General features: G+C 40.4%; 1 protein-coding gene across 45 annotated transcripts in view; it reads left to right on the plus strand.

Moving 5' to 3' along the window:
• Positions 1-15,895, plus strand: part of LOC116061495 (ankyrin-3-like) — a 172,946-nt gene that overhangs the window by 104,901 nt on the left and 52,150 nt on the right. For 25 of the 45 annotated variants that reach the window (XM_035997593.1, XM_035997594.1, XM_035997591.1 and 22 more), the window contains 14 exons: positions 530-628; positions 1,513-1,611; positions 2,675-2,872; positions 5,000-5,098; positions 5,303-5,401; positions 6,146-6,343; positions 6,988-7,086; positions 7,311-7,409; positions 7,602-7,700; positions 8,148-8,243; positions 8,718-8,790; positions 9,256-9,315; positions 11,168-11,203; positions 13,845-13,968. In XM_035997593.1, coding sequence (XP_035853486.1) covers positions 530-628; positions 1,513-1,611; positions 2,675-2,872; positions 5,000-5,098; positions 5,303-5,401; positions 6,146-6,343; positions 6,988-7,086; positions 7,311-7,409; positions 7,602-7,700; positions 8,148-8,243; positions 8,718-8,790; positions 9,256-9,315; positions 11,168-11,203; positions 13,845-13,968 — 1,478 coding nt within the window. The remainder of the gene's footprint in view (positions 1-529; positions 629-1,512; positions 1,612-2,674; positions 2,873-4,999; positions 5,099-5,302; positions 5,402-6,145; positions 6,344-6,987; positions 7,087-7,310; positions 7,410-7,601; positions 7,701-8,147; positions 8,244-8,717; positions 8,791-9,255; positions 9,316-11,167; positions 11,204-13,844; positions 13,969-15,895) is intronic. The other 20 variants (XM_035997562.1, XM_035997560.1, XM_035997559.1 and 17 more) reach the window with 4 other exon arrangements.

The following is a 15,895-nucleotide window of genomic DNA, read 5'->3' on the forward strand; positions in this document are numbered from 1 at the left end:
TTTCTGCTCCCTAAAACCTCAACTCCACATCATCTCAGAGGGAAGTCCTGTACTTTTTATTCCACATTTTAAATACTGCGCACGCTGCTCCATCTTATGAAGTAATGTTTTGTCTTTTATTGAGTCCTAAAAGTCCTCATTTTCTAAATAAACTGAGAAAGAACCTGCCATTCTTGTGAGATGAATTCAACCTCTTTAAATAGAAGTCAACTGGTTTCAAGTTTTTATTTTTTATTTAGAGCGGCAATCTCTAATTCCGTCTAAGAGTTTAAGTTGATTTCTGTCGGAAACTGGTTGAAATAATCTAACTAAAAGAAGACTTTTAGGACTCAATAACTTAATATTATGCAGTGCTAAACAAAATATGATCATATAAAGGTCCACCAGCATTAACAGTAAATGTTCATGCATTGATAATAATAATCAAAGAATATGGGTTTAAAACTGATCATTCTGCATAATACTTCTGTACTTTTATTTTACATATCATTTCTCCGCTCTTCTCTGTGTGTGTCTCTTCACTTTACAGTCCGGTCTGACTCCGATCCATGTTGCAGCATTTATGGGACACGACAACATTGTGCACCAGCTGATCCATCACGGGGCTTCCCCAAACACAAGCAATGTGGTGAGTTCTGTTTCTCTCTTGTTTCTGTCTTTCTTGTGTCCCTCCCAAAGGACATTTGCACAGTTTCTCTTCTATAATCCGCAGTGGTTGAAAGTAGCACTTGAGAACTTACAGTAGGCCTACCTGTACTCAACTGTACTCTGATAAAGAGACAAATATTACCCTTAGGAGTTAGTGGAGACCACAAATAGAGCTAAAAGAGAGAGAATATTGGACTTAATTCATCAGGTGGACTCAAACACAACTCCAAATGACCTTTTGATACTTAAAAGAGGATGATATATCCACACACCTGAAGCAGAGCATTTCACAGAGAGAGAGAGAGAGAGAGAGAGAGATACAGTCAAACATAGAGCAGACAGTGAAGAAAACCCTTTGTACTTCGGGCTGGAGGAGAGGAAGTCTATTAATGCCATGTGTATGTAAGGAGAGGACCTCTCACTCTCATCTCGTCCATAAACGCTCTTCTTTAGGAGCTACAAACTCTAAAACCACTGACCCTGTTAACTCCAATATTAAAGGAGGAAGAGTGATAAAAAAGAGAGGGATCGGTGGGAAAGAGTTGAAAGAGAAGCAGAGAGTAATGAGCAAACAGAGAGGGGAAAGAGTGCTGCACATTCAACTCTTCAACCCCAAGTATTTGGTCGCCCACGCCGTGTCTGTGGCCAGGTTACCGTAGAAACGGAGGATTATGGCACTCATTATGGTGAGTTGGGTGTGGAGAGGAAGGGGGTCTCTCTCTCTCTCTCTCTCTCTCTCTCTCTCTCTGCCTCCCGTCTAAACAGAAATAAGTTTTCATGAGGAAGGAGAGCAGAGAAGAATCAAAATTGTCTGTGTGTGTGTGTGTGTGTGTGTGTGTGTGTGTGTGTGTGTGTGTGTTGCAGAGGGGGGAGACGGCGCTCCACATGGCAGCGAGAGCCGGACAGACGAATGTGGTCCGATATCTGATCCAGAATGGAGCACGTGTCGATGCCAAGGCCAAGGTGGACCACGTGTGACTGCAGACAAAAAGCTTCCTTTTCAATAGAAAACACATTGAAAGCCATACAATGGCAGCCACACAACTGTTTTGTGTGTTGGTTGGAGGCACAGTCAATATATTGTCACTCAACGTGTGCCTGAATGTGTGGTTCTGTCTAATTACTGAGTGATTACAGTGCAGATCAATTCCTCTTGTGTTCTTGTTTTCATTGTAAGAAAATAATGCTTTGGAGGTGGGCTGTTTTGTTGTATTTACATTAATTTGAATGCAACACACATCTGCATTTAGTTTTTTTAGGATTCACCTATTCTGTAATAAGATGTTTGACTCTTTAAGCTGGGGTCAGCAGTTTTCTGGATAAGGCTAAACAAACACCAGAATTTTAAAATGCAGCCCTCCTCCTGTAGCTCTCCCTGCTTTGTCCTCAGCCTATCCTTCATACAGTAACCTGTAGGAGGACTAGTCATTCATTTAAATCATCCCTCTCATAATTGTGATCCCGTTATATAGCGGAGAACAACTGTCCTGTTTTCTCTGTAAAGCCCTTTGAGATGACATACTGTGATTCTAGGGTTAGCAGAAGGCTAAACTATTAGCAACATTTTCTCTCCATCTCTGAAACGCTTGACCGATATTGACGCGTCTTTTATTTGGTTTTATTGTCAGACTCTCTTTTTGAGAAGTCAGTCTTCCTTTTTTGAGTTGTTGCCAATACTGAAATAGCAACCTTTTCTGCAGGATTTTCCTCCATTTAATCAGGCTTTCACCATCTATAGGGACATGCACATCTGCAATTGTTGAACAGCCAATGGAAACGCTCTATCTCTAAAATGACCTGTGATTGGCCAAAATATCCCGTCATAGGCTAGATTTCCTAAAACCTGAAAACAGAGCCAGGAGGAGGTGCAGAAGTCTAGTTTTCTCTAAGAATGATTTTTTGCCTAAAAACAAATATGCCTACCCCAGCTTTAAATAATACATTAGCAAAGCCACTATTCATTATATCACAGACATTTTTGACTTTCAATAAAAAACTTAAATGTCTGTTTGGTTGTCGTCACCAGGACGAGCAGACTCCGCTGCACATCTCAAGCCGTCTTGGTAAGCAAGACATCGTCCACCAGCTGCTGGCAAACGGAGCATGCCCAGACGCCACCACCAACTCCGGATATACACCTTTACACCTGGCTGCCAGGGAGGGACACAAAGATGTGGCTTCAGGGCTGCTGGACCAAGGAGCTAGTCTGGGCATTATTACCAAGGTAAATCTGATGTGTGGAGACAGATATTTCCAGGACATTGGTTGTTTTGCCATCTGGAGGTTGATGATAGCACATGTTTCATAAAACACATGTCCCATGTGCACACAAACATTTAGCTGGAAAGCAAGAGGATTACTGTAACTGCGGCACATATACACGGAGAGACTGACTAGACACATACTTGGTCCAAAAAATGAAAGAAAATCTTCATCATACATCAGTTACAGTTGACTGCCAGTGAGTGAGTTGGGTCAGAATAACTTCTCTAGAGCCTGAAAACATTGTTCATAGAGAGGTTTTCTTTGTACATTACTCATTTCATAACATCCATTTAAATTGCAATAGAGCGTTTCATGGCGACAGTTGCAACACTGAGGGAAGTCCCCAAACTCTAAATACAGCCAAACAGAGGAGATGGTTCCAGGCGATTTTTCAGCCATGACTGGATATTGACAAAACAAAGAAAGGAACAGACTCTACTTGTGTATTGTCTATATTAATTTCCTTGAGGTCCTTTTTTAAGGTCCCACCAGCCAGGACCCATTGCAATTAAACTAGAAGGGCACTCAGAGAGCGCAGAACTCCGCCAAGGCCGAATGCCCTATCTCGCAACGTAACAAAAGTAAAAAACGATTTGTGCATTTGCCCCGTAATTTGGATCCGCTCCATAATTGAATGGGCTTAATGGGCTCAGACAGACAAACCAAACCAAAAACATGACCTCCTTGGCGGGGTTAATTCGATCAAAGACTCACAGATGTCATTCTTCTATTTTTCTTTTTTGTCAATCATTAACTGTTGTGTGTTTTAGTGAACGGCTGCTAATGATTTGATGAAATTAAAAATACAGGTATATTGTTGATTCATCGTCTTAGTTTAGCATGTTAGCATGCTAAAATTAGCTAATTGGGTGGAGCTAGAGGAAAACTCAATAGTACTCATGTATTCTGGAAACCATGAATGTCTGTATGAAATTCTGTGCCTCTGGAGCAGTGGACCGAGATGCCGCTAGCATGGCTAAAAGTGATCAAAATGTGTGCTTGCTCTGTCCTACTTCGATACGATAGCTGGGTATTGCCGGGGCCATCTGTAATGACTGCAAAACATTTAAAAATGTTAATGAAGTCCTATTATACACACAATCCGCTTCATAGATTGTATTTTGATTAAATGTCTCCCTGGCGCCTTGAAGGTGCGATATGACACAAAACGAACCAAACATATTAATGTACTGTGTGTATTGTGTGTACTGTGTGTATTGTAGTTAATGTGAACGATTAGTCATTGCCTCGGGCATATTTCAGCCCAATTCTAGTTAGAGGCCAGTGTTGTAGCCAAAGCATTGTTACATTTCCTATTGATCACCAATACGGCTCAGTGAAGGTCATAGATTACTTAATTTCACATTAAAGGATAGATGAAGCACAAATGTGTGCTACGGTCCAAACATTTCAGCGGGGTCGAATATCTTCTTTTCCTGTTGTTCATTCATTCATTAACAACAGGTTCTTATTTACAATGGCGGCCTGACAAGTGGCAAAGTCACTTAGGGAAAGGGAAAGAGGGCTAGAAAATAAATACATTAGAAAAACCTACAGTTTAGAAATTGCATAAAATAGTACACGTACCCCCATTTGAGAAACACTGCTTTAGATCATTGTCATTCGTTCATCCACCACTTCCATATTCATATTGTTCAGGAGCCTTGAACCAGGAAGCCAGTCTGGATTCTGTCAAGCTCCATAACTAACCGTCACCTCATACAATATACACACAGAGCTGGGTCTATCTGGTCAGAGTGGGTTCATGGATCTGTGTTGCCTCATAGCTGAAGAATGTGATGTAACGCACACAACACACATTTCCACACCCCAAGCTCTTTTTTAGTTTCATCCTTTTTAAGCAGCAAATAATCAGTTCCCCATGTTTTGTCATGACATAACCCTACAAATGACTCAATTATAAGTGATTGAACACATATGGTTCTGTGGAGCAGCCATGTATAGAAAATAAGTCACAAGCGAGCTGTAAGTAACCATTAACTGAAGTGCTTTTAACAACAGTAGTGTTAGATTCTGTAATAAATTTGGTTTAATGTTCTTTTCCTGTTGTTGTGTGTCTCTGCAGAAGGGCTTCACTCCTTTACATGTGGCTGCAAAGTACGGGAAGATCGAGGTCGCCAACCTGCTGCTGCAGAAAAACGCTCCGTCTGATGCTGCTGGGAAGGTAACCCATGTTGAAGTACTGGTGTGTGAGAGAATGATGGTTTTAAGAGCTCCCACATAAAGGGTACATTAAATAATGTATGCAACTCCCACATGTTTGTTTTACAGCTACACTCAAAGCTTCCACAGTATTCTCTGTATCTCCACACTGCACTATTCTGTATGCATACCACCACCTAACAATCCTTGTTGTGTGTATGTTCAGAGTGGACTAACTCCACTGCATGTGGCAGCACACTACGATAACCAGAAGGTGGCGCTGCTCTTGCTCAACCAGGGAGCTTCACCGCATGCTGCTGCAAAGGTAAGAGTCAGTTAAAGTGAGTTAAATCGAAAGTTTCTTAGATAGATAGATAGATAGATAGAAGATACTTTATTCACCCCCGCGGGGAAATTTGAGCATTGATGCGCCAACCCTCTCTCTCTCTCTCTCTCTCTCTCTGGTTCTGGCTCGGGTTGAAAGCAGGCTGACCTAGTTTCAATCACCCACATGCAATTACACTGTGTACTATAGCTGAGCGAAGCATTGGTGATTGGCTCGTTGAATTCCCCTTTTAACACTCTAATGGCATCCATCCAGAAAGTGCTGCCACTGAATTCAGCTAGGCCCCAATAACTTTGACTCTCATAGTGTTTTCAGGCAATGATCCTAGCTAGACATTAAAGAATTTTAGCTTTTTTTTCATTTATTTTGTATTTATTAATATCTTTAGGTCCTGGACATAAACTGTAAAATCTCCAAGTGCTTAAAATTTAGTTGTACACCCCCTGCAGCAAAATGTAGACATAAAGAGAATTGAGCTAGAAGATATGGCTGAAGTCAATTTAATTTTATTCATATTTTAATATCACAATATTGCAGCTTTACGCAAAATTCCATGTAAGATAATCAAAGCAAGGAAAAAAAGTAAAGAAACATATTTCCCAAAAGGAAAAAGTATTGCATTAAAACAAATAGATCCAGAATATTCTAACTGTGGCTGTATGTGAGTGACTGATGGTGGTGGAAGAAAAAAAAAAAGAAGATAACTCCCTTCTCTGTCCCTAGAACGGTTACACACCGCTCCACATTGCAGCTAAGAAGAATCAGATGGAGATAACCACCACGTTACTGGAGTACGGCGCCTCCACCAACACGGTGACCCGCCAGGGGATCACTCCTCTACACCTCGCAGCACAGGAAGGCAACGTGGACATAGTGACGCTGCTGCTGGCTCGAGACGCTCCAATAAACATGGGCAATAAGGTACGAGATCCGTGTGTAAAAATTGCCACTGATACAGATGTTTGTCTCTGTCATAACATGGGAGTACTTACATGTAAGGTGTGCACATTATAACTGTGTACTCAAGGACCTCTCATGGTTGTGGTGATCCACAATTTTTGATCTGAATCTTTTGTATACCATCATTGACTGCTGACATGCCTCACTCCTTATTACTGGCCAGTAGGGGCTGCAAGTTATCAACAGCTGCTTCAGTAGCAAAACGCATTTCTGGCAATCGGCTAAGCTGAAAAACAAGCTTCACCTGCCACATTTTGGCCTTTTGTCGTGGCTCAAAAGCACACATCTATAGAAAGGTTTGGTCTCGTTTTTCACCGGAGCATCTGCAGATCAATTCCTTGCCATCTTGACTTTAAGGGAGCCAGTAGGGATAATTGAGTGAGATTCAACTCTTCTTTGTTTGGGAGGTGAGAGGGAGATACACCTGGCGGAGATCTGCACTTTACTGAGTGCATTTTTTAGTTTGTGTTGGTTTTGGTATGGTCAACTTCCATTCTCTTGTTATTGGTGCACAGACCTGGATTGTATTGTACTCAATTCAATGCCTTTCTGTCCCTCCATCTCTCTCTGTCTGTCTGTCTGTCTGTCTGTCTGTCTGTCCTCAGTCTGGTCTGACTCCGCTCCACCTGGCTGCCCAGGAGGATAAAGTCAACGTTGCTGAGGTCTTAGTCAACCAGGGAGCTACTATAGACCCTGAGACCAAGGTAATGATTGTGTCTTCTTGTCCTTAGTCACAAGGTTGGAGATCAAACAGCTTCTCAGACCCTGCAGCGATTAAAGTTATTCACTTCATAAAGTTTCATAAAACACATTTCGTATTTAAGTTTCACAATTTAAGCAGACAAAGAGGAGACGATACCAACAATAATGACTGGATGATCATCTCTTTGCTAATCACATTTTTCCAAATGACTTTCTGTATCATCAGCTGGGATACACTCCTCTCCATGTGGCCTGTCACTATGGCAATGTGAAGATGGTCAATTTCCTGCTGAAAAATCAGGCGAAGGTTAACGCTAAGACCAAGGTAACTATTTAGTGTGTGAGTGTGAGTGTGTTTGTGTTTGTGTTTGTTCTTTTATTTCTGTGTGCAGAGATTTGAGCAATTGCATATTTTCAGACAGTATATATTCACCATACATCACTGATTGTGCACGTCAGTGCGTGTAGAATGAATGTATTTAGTATTTAACTTTCTCTCTTTTCCCCTCCTCTGCAGAACGGTTACACACCTCTCCATCAGGCTGCACAGCAGGGACACACACACATCATCAACTTGCTGCTACATCATGGAGCATCACCCAACGAACTCACAGCTGTGAGTACACACACACACACACACACACACACACACACACACACACACACACACACAAACTCAGACAAACACTATCTTATTAAAGTTTGATTCTAGCTCATGAGCTTTGTAGATTATAATCAGTTCTCTGTTTCCAACTTCTACCAAAAGTACCAAATATCCAGTCAATCAGATGTAAAACAGCTTTGATGATAGGAGTGCACGATTTTTTTTTTAAACGATTCACAGTATGTAAATGTAGTTACTTTTTCTTTTTTTATTAAAAAATATGTATTGATTTTGAATCGGTAGAGTTTGAATCGCGATTTGAATGTGAATCGATTTTTTTTGCACACCCCTATTTGGTGATTAAGGTTTTAGTGCACACTTTAGCACTTAATAGTTTTGATTGAAATTTGATTGATGAAACCAATGACTCGCCTCTTTTATTCAATTTGTTTTGTCCAGAATGGGAACAGCGCTCTGTCCATTGCCAGGAGGCTCGGCTACATCTCTGTAGTTGACACACTCAAAGTGGTCACAGAGGAGACTTTGACCACTCAGGTGCGGATCACTTTCTGAGAGCATGTGTTCAAACATACCATGTGTGTGCTTGGTTGACTGTTTCCCAAATCCTTCCCTTTTGTAATCTAAAACAATGGCTATCTGCAAGGGCTTTTATTTTAAAAAGAGACAATAATGTTGTTAATCGCAATTATTTCTGAGACAATTAATTGTACAGCAAAATTTGGAATTGTTACAGCCCGATCCCTCTCTTTCCTGGTAGGTTTTCTTAACATGAAACATCTGCAGGAAGTGTTGAATTTTAATTTCATGCTAGCTTTACACCGAAATAAAAAAAACAGCAATTTGGAGTAATGAATGAAAGCAGTGTTAAAGTTATACTGATTTAATTAATACTGTGGAAATGTAACATGTCACGTTATTCCAATGCCCCTCTTTGTTTTTTTTTTACTCAGTCTTATTTGCTTGTGATTAATGGCTTTAATTTCAAACTTTTCTGTAACAATTTGACAGACTGTGATTGAGAAGCACAAGATGAACGTTCCAGAGACCATGAACGAGGTGCTGGACATGTCCGATGATGAAGGTAAGGATTCATTTTACTGCCTACTGATGTGTAAATTCTGTATTACATTAAATCCATTCAAAACGGTTCTCCACACACAACTTGACCTCAGTCACAAAATCCGGCAGAGACATCCAACGTCTATAAAATCCCAGGTTGAGTCATATTTGGCTTTTGGGCTGTAACAGGTCACAGTGCTGGTCCCTTGGTTGCAAAATTTCCCCACTGTTGTTGTCATGGAAACCGTTATTTTGATGTTGTTGCTGAGTAGTTCAGGTGAAAAAGCCGACATTTTGTTTCCATCATTAACTTATTCCATTCTATCAGTCATGATATAAACCTTTATTTGAACATGTACAGAAAACACAGTGAGGATTCACTGTGTTTTCTGTTATTTCTTTGCCTTTCATTTTGTGATGGATATCATTTCTCCATATTTTTTCGTTCCTTTTTTCTCTAACCCTCTCCTCCATCCCAATTACACAGTCTGTAAAGCCAATGTCCCCGAAATGATCACAGAGGACTATATATCTGATGTGGAAGAAGGTATTTTTCATCTTTCTTCATTTTTTTGTTCTTTAAATCTTCTTCTTCTTTCATACCTCTTTCTTTCTGTATGTCAGTCCTCTGTTCTTAACATCGCCAATCTCTTCTCTTCGGCGTCATGATTTATATCATATATTTATATGTGTATATTGAAAGTAGGAAGATATTTGTGTTATAGTAAAGGTTCTCAGTCAGAGGTACTGTATAGTGTGATACACCGCCCTGTACTCGAGTACTTTTAGCTGCTGCTTCCCGCTTCGACTCTCTCGTGCTGTGTTGTTGTAAAGCCTCCAATATTTTCATGCATCCAAATGTAGGGAATATGCCTTTTTTTCTCCTGGTTGCCATGCCAACTGTCTGCATATGGCATTGCAGAGTGTGTGACAGATTTCTTTTCATGCCATGGAGTAGACGGCACACACACACACACTCGATCCTTTGTCTTCGGGGGGCTTGTCAGTGACGCTTCCATTGTAGTTTCACACATTCGGGCCAAAGCAAACACGGTGTCAGCTGCTTGTGTGTGTGTGTGTGTGTGTGTGTGTTTGTGTATCTCTTTTCTCATGGTCTCTAGTGTGGTTTAAAAAGCAGCTGAACTTGAACTTTTCACTGACTCTCACTGATGAGATTGGGGGGAGGAAAAAAACCTAGAAATTGATATATTGAGTTATTTAAATCAGTACCTCGTTTCACTTCTGCCCTCTGGTGTTTTTGATAAAGCGTCTGCGTTGTTTGTAAAGAATGGTAGGTTTTCAGTTTTCAGAAGTTACATGTATCATGCTGTCTGCACATGCCAGTTTTTATAGCCGCTTACTTTCAGCAGCCTGCAGAAACAAACGTTTAATTTCTCGCAATTGTTTAATATGAACCGATATCATGAGATTACCAGGTGTGCCATAGTTTCAATTTCTGCAGTTGTCATTTATAATTTCGGGCTGTACCAAATGTCTTTTTTTCTTCTTTTTTTACATTCAAAGCTTCTACTGAGGTTTTCAAATGATGCTTCAAATGTCTTTCGTCATATTTTCTGACGCCATCACCCTAAAAAAAAATCCTCAATTTGATCAAAGTGATTATTCGGATTAAATGGGTTAGTCTTTTTTTTTTTTTTTTTTTAAATCAACTTTCTTTAGTAAATATAACACATCAGTTTCGTCAACATAAATATATGTAGGCAGCAGGCTGATCCAATAGGGGCATAGAATAATGATGAAATAATCATCGCGCCTTTTGGTTGAAAGCAACAATATGGTACGACAGAAACAACGCTCTGGAGTTATTAGAAATGTTTGGAGTCGGAAACAATCCTACGTAGCCACCACTATAATCTAACTTTACAAGTAGTATATGTTAATAACATTAGTGTAGCCTAATCTTTATCTGTGCAGAAATGCCAGGTTGAAACAGAATAGAATAGAATAGACATGCAACAAAAGAAACAAAGAGCTGAGCAGCGTTCGAATGTCAACGTTATAAATGAAGCTTAGAACTATTCAGTACAGCCTTGTTATTTTTAACACATTATTCATATATATGCAGTATAATGTCACATCGATCTCTATATAGAATGGCCTGTGAAGGATGTCATAAAGTCTAGGTCTGTCCCATGAATGATGGCTCTTTGGCTGAATATTTAGTGTGTCTTTCTAGTGAAGCACACTTGCAGTAGATGGGGGGGCAGAAAAGAGAAATATGTGGGATGAGTTGAGAAAGAGAACATAGGAATGAAAAGAAAACTGGATACAGCCGTCTCTGTCACTAAAATCCCTGCATGCATGATTTAAACAATATTGTAAATATTCCAAAGGGTTTAAAAAATGGGTGAAGGTGTATTTCTGCTTTATTTGAACAGAGATGGATGTTGGAAATATCTGCATCAGCTATTCCTGTAAGTTCCAAAAAATGCTGATGTTGCTGTAACTGACTCCAATAATCAGTTTGCAGCTGAACTAATTGAACTAAACTCATTTTTCATATGTATATTTATGTGCCTGTTTGCCCTCACACTGAATTTGTGTGGGAGTTGTTGTCTTTGTTGTTTTGCTTGCGTAGTGTGGCCATCTTTAATTTCTGATCTAAAAATATATGAAATGTAACTCTAGACACACACACACACACACACACACACACACACACACACACACACACACATACCAGCTGAGTAACAGCAATGATTAACATCTCTAATAACTCACACAGTCCACAGTCTAAATAAGCACAGCCCACAAACCCTCTGCAGTATTTCACAAACTGTTCTGGACTTTACAAAGAGTTTTTCCAGAGTTGTAAAGTTAATTAATATGTGGTCAGCATGGATATAAAACCTGTATCACGAGAAAACCTAACTACTTATAAGGCAGTAACATATTTAACGCACGTTGGCTTATATTTGATGCAAAGTTGTCTACTTGTTTCAATAATTGTTGTAGTGATGTAGTAATCGTAGTGTCCAGTGTTGCTTTTAGGTGAAGATCCAAAATCTGTCGTGTGTTTTCATCCTTGGCCCTGCATGCCTTTCTTTGGCTTTGACATTTCATATTCTAAATATAACACACTTGCGATTTAAAAAAAAAAAGAAGCAGGACTGTTAATAAGAAGTCAACCCACTAATCAACTAATCAGTAAACTGTAACTAAGATAATCCTATATTGATGGTTTACATTTGGATTTGAGTCAGACTTAAAGGGATAGTTTGGATATTTTGAAGTGGGGTTGTATGAGGTACACTTCTCCATAATCAGTGTATTACCTGCAGTAATTGGAGGTCAGCACGCCCCAAGTTTGGAGAAACAGACAGGAGTACCGACACGGAAGCTGAGCAATGTCCTGCTGTGGACAGGGGCAGCAGCTAAACGTGTTCTAGACACCTAAAGAAATCAATATCAGTGTAAGTGTACGCTATATTTAGAATATTTTCGCTGCTTTACCTTACCCTAAACAAGCAGAGACAGGTAGAGCAAGAAGAGACAGACAAGACAAAATATAAATAAAACAAAGCACAGTATGTCAATTAAAACAGAAATAAAAGAGTTAAGGAGAGCAGTGAGGATGTATACTGCACTGTACGTACTCCTATAGGCGCTGCATAGGTAGAGTTTAGATGTTCGACAACTGAGTCACACACCCACTTACTATTTCTGTCCTGCAGTGAGCTCTAGGTGTCTGTCCCCCACACATATACTCTCTCTCTCTCTCTCTCTCTCTCTCTCTCTCTCTCTCTCTCTCTCTCTCTCTCTCTCTCTCTCTCTCTCTCTCTCTCTCTCACACTCACACACACACACACACACACACACACACACACACACACACACACACACACTGGATAATCCTAGAGCAGGGTGGGTAGGCGGGAGAAAGCCGATCTGTTTGTGGGATCGCCGGACTGTGAAAGAGAGACAGACAGTAGTGGGTGTGTGTATATGCAGGAGAGAGAGATATTTGAAGGAAGTTGAAAGCAAAAGTTAGTTCAGGGTAAAAATCCTGCAAACTGGACTTCTGGCTGAATGAAGTGCTTTAAAGCAGGAGGTGAGTTGTGGCTCGTTTAGGAGGCTGAAATGAGGCGGTGAGGTCCCGGAGAAAGGGCTGGAATGTCGCCAGATGGGGTCTGTAAAGTGTGTGTGAGGGAGAAAGTTTAGAAAAAAGGGGGGGGAGGGGTGCTGTAGCTGCAGGGGATGAGGGGACAGGAGGGTGAGGCGGGGGTCTCCGGTGCTTTGTGGTTGCTGGAATGCCTTCCTTTTCTTTTCTCTTTTCGTTTCTCTGCCTGCATGCACTTGCTCCACTCTCCCCTCTTTAACTCCTCCTCTCCTGCCTTCTCTCTTTCAACTCTGCGCTCGCCGGTTCATCAGTAGGATCTACAGTAACTCTGAGGGGAATAACATGCTGCTTACTGTTTTCCTGCTAGGCCTGTAAAGTATGTTTCATCCACTTTTTTATTATGGCTTGAATGATTTGTTTGCTGTGATGACATGGAGTTCTGCTGTGTTTTTATTGACTGGAAACATCCTTTATATTAAACTTTATTTAAATATAAAATTGTTAAACTGCTGTTATTGCCATTACTGCTAGCTCACTGAACTAACCTGACATAAAAAGGTACTGACAGCAGCAGTATTTGTTGTCTGCAAGCTTACTGTTAACATTTGTTTGTCATTTAGGGACTGTGACAAAAAGCCTTTTAGTGACAGCAAATACTTTTGTTTGTGTGTGCTTGTTGGACTAGTGCTGAACTGGAAAACAGCCTCTGGGCAGAGGCTGCATTGATCTGTCAGTCTAAAAGAGCTTCTCTGTTATGGTCTGCATGAATGGCAATAACAAGAAACCAGACCAATATGCCAACAGCCAGTATGTTTCATTTGCATTCGTGGAATTCCCCAAAGGAACAACGTAAATCTAGTTTTATTACGGGTTTTATTGAGTTCGTTCATTCTCTGTGCACTTTTTTACGCGAGGGATACTCATAGCAGATACTCATGAAAGATGGAAAGACAATGTGTAACCTTTCTTCGGCCCTGTGTGTTTTCAACCTGCAGGTGACGATGCAATGACGGGGGACACAGACAAATATCTGGCCCCCCAGGACCTGCGGGAGCTGGGGGACGACTCGCTCCCTCAGGAGGGCTACATGGGCTTCAGTGTTGGTGCACGATCACAGAGGTAAGACGCACTATAACACTACCCTGCCAGTCCATAATCAATATTATGACTATTTCTGAGGGGTTTTTAGGGTAAATGTAGCATTTTGATATTGAACTACAGCTGTCACAAAACTAGACATTTGTTGATGTTGTTGATTTGTAAAGGCCCGGGCACACCAGCGTTAAAAACTGCAAACTTTTCTAGACAAAGCACGTTATAACGGCTCGCAGGGTTCCAAAGTTGGTGAACACAAATGTGCACCGTTGACTAATAGCACACTATCTTGAAAGTTGTAGGACACATAGAGCCAAAGAGTCCAAAATGTAGGAAGCTATTGTAGCTTGTTAGCTGTATGAGTCTTAAAAACACTGATCAGACTGTTGTGGGGTTCCTCATAAAAATGGCGTGAAGGAAATCACTCATGGTACTGTACAATTTGCTACCGCTGTTCTTGCTCAAAAAGAGAGGAAAGCTTTTTCCAAAGAAGCAAAGAGCAGTCTTAGACAGGAAGCGACAGGGTTTTTTGGATTGCAGGCATGTGGTAGACATCTCCACCATGGTCTCCTTTTTTTTTATCAGTCCCTCCAGAAAAACGCGATTATGCGATCGCATAATTCAATGCATAATCATCCAAAGTCTGCATATTTATGCGGGAGGCGCATTTTTTCAAATATGCCGCACTTTCGCCGATTTCCACGCAAAATATGTGGGGCTTGCATGATTTCATAATCTCCGCATTTTCGTTGCAAAAAAGTCACATATATCTTAGCAGAAAGTTGAAAAATGTTGCGTTTACTTCACACTAGAGCAGCCATTTTCCCCTGTTGCCATGGTAATGTTATGAAGTGACGTAATTACGCGACATGAACATCATCGAAAAGCTGCAAACCCCGCGATGAAGCCATGATGAAACCGCAGTTTTTGCAAGTTCCCGCAATTTTTGCAAGTTCCCGCAATTTCATCGTATAAAATTGCATAAATATCCCGCATATTCCATCATATTTTTTAAGAAAACGTGCCGCATAATCAAGGATTTTTGCCCGCAACAATCACAAAAAAACAGAATTTTTTCTGGAAGGACTGGTTTATGGTGATTACGCTGAAGTTTAGATGTGCTGAAGAGTCTTTTTCACTTAATGAAGTTGAAGTAATATCGTAATAGAAAAAAAACAAAAAAAAAATGTCTTTAATGAATTCTTATATTGTCCAGAAGAAGTAAGATGGCAGTTAGGCTTTACATTATTCGGACCCCTGAAACACAAGTTTTCCTCTCACCAATGGGAGATCATAGTTCGCTTTCTGTGGCTGTTGAACTTATTTGCTCACACAAAAAATATTGACACTTGTGCAACCCGCTGAACAGGGAGGGGTTATTGAATATCTGAGCGGTGACATACACAGAAACTGAGCCACAGGAAATTAGAAGCATGTTCGATTTCATGGCCCTGAGCCCAGGGTTACATCAACACACACTGTTTGAGTGGGGTGGGATGTGTGTTTGTGTGAATTAGTTTAACACATTTTCTGGTTCCCCTGTAGGAATGGGTTCAAATCTCTTTGCAGTTCAGTCAATTTAGGAAGTGAATTATCTACAAAACTCACTATTAGTGAGTTGAAAGAAAGTTGTAGTTATGTCATGTATGTTGTTTGTTTTTTTCAGTGATTATTCTAAAACTTTTAAACATCACAAAAAGTAAAACATGCATACCCAATTTAAATTTGAGACGTGGGAGGAGCCGCTTGGTCCAAAGGTAGTTTTGTCCCACTGTATATTACCATTTTAAATTTTTTATTTTAATGATATCCTCAACGTTCCTCAACATAGACACACACAAGTCTCCTGGAAAATCTAATGATTCTGTAGGTTTATGTTGTGGCCATCAGGTGGAATTATTTATTCTCTAAATACTACAATACCCATGAGCATCAGCTGACGTTGCTATGG

This window comes from Sander lucioperca, chromosome 22, assembly GCF_008315115.2.
Source record: "Sander lucioperca isolate FBNREF2018 chromosome 22, SLUC_FBN_1.2, whole genome shotgun sequence".
Lineage (NCBI taxonomy): Eukaryota > Metazoa > Chordata > Actinopteri > Perciformes > Percidae > Sander > Sander lucioperca.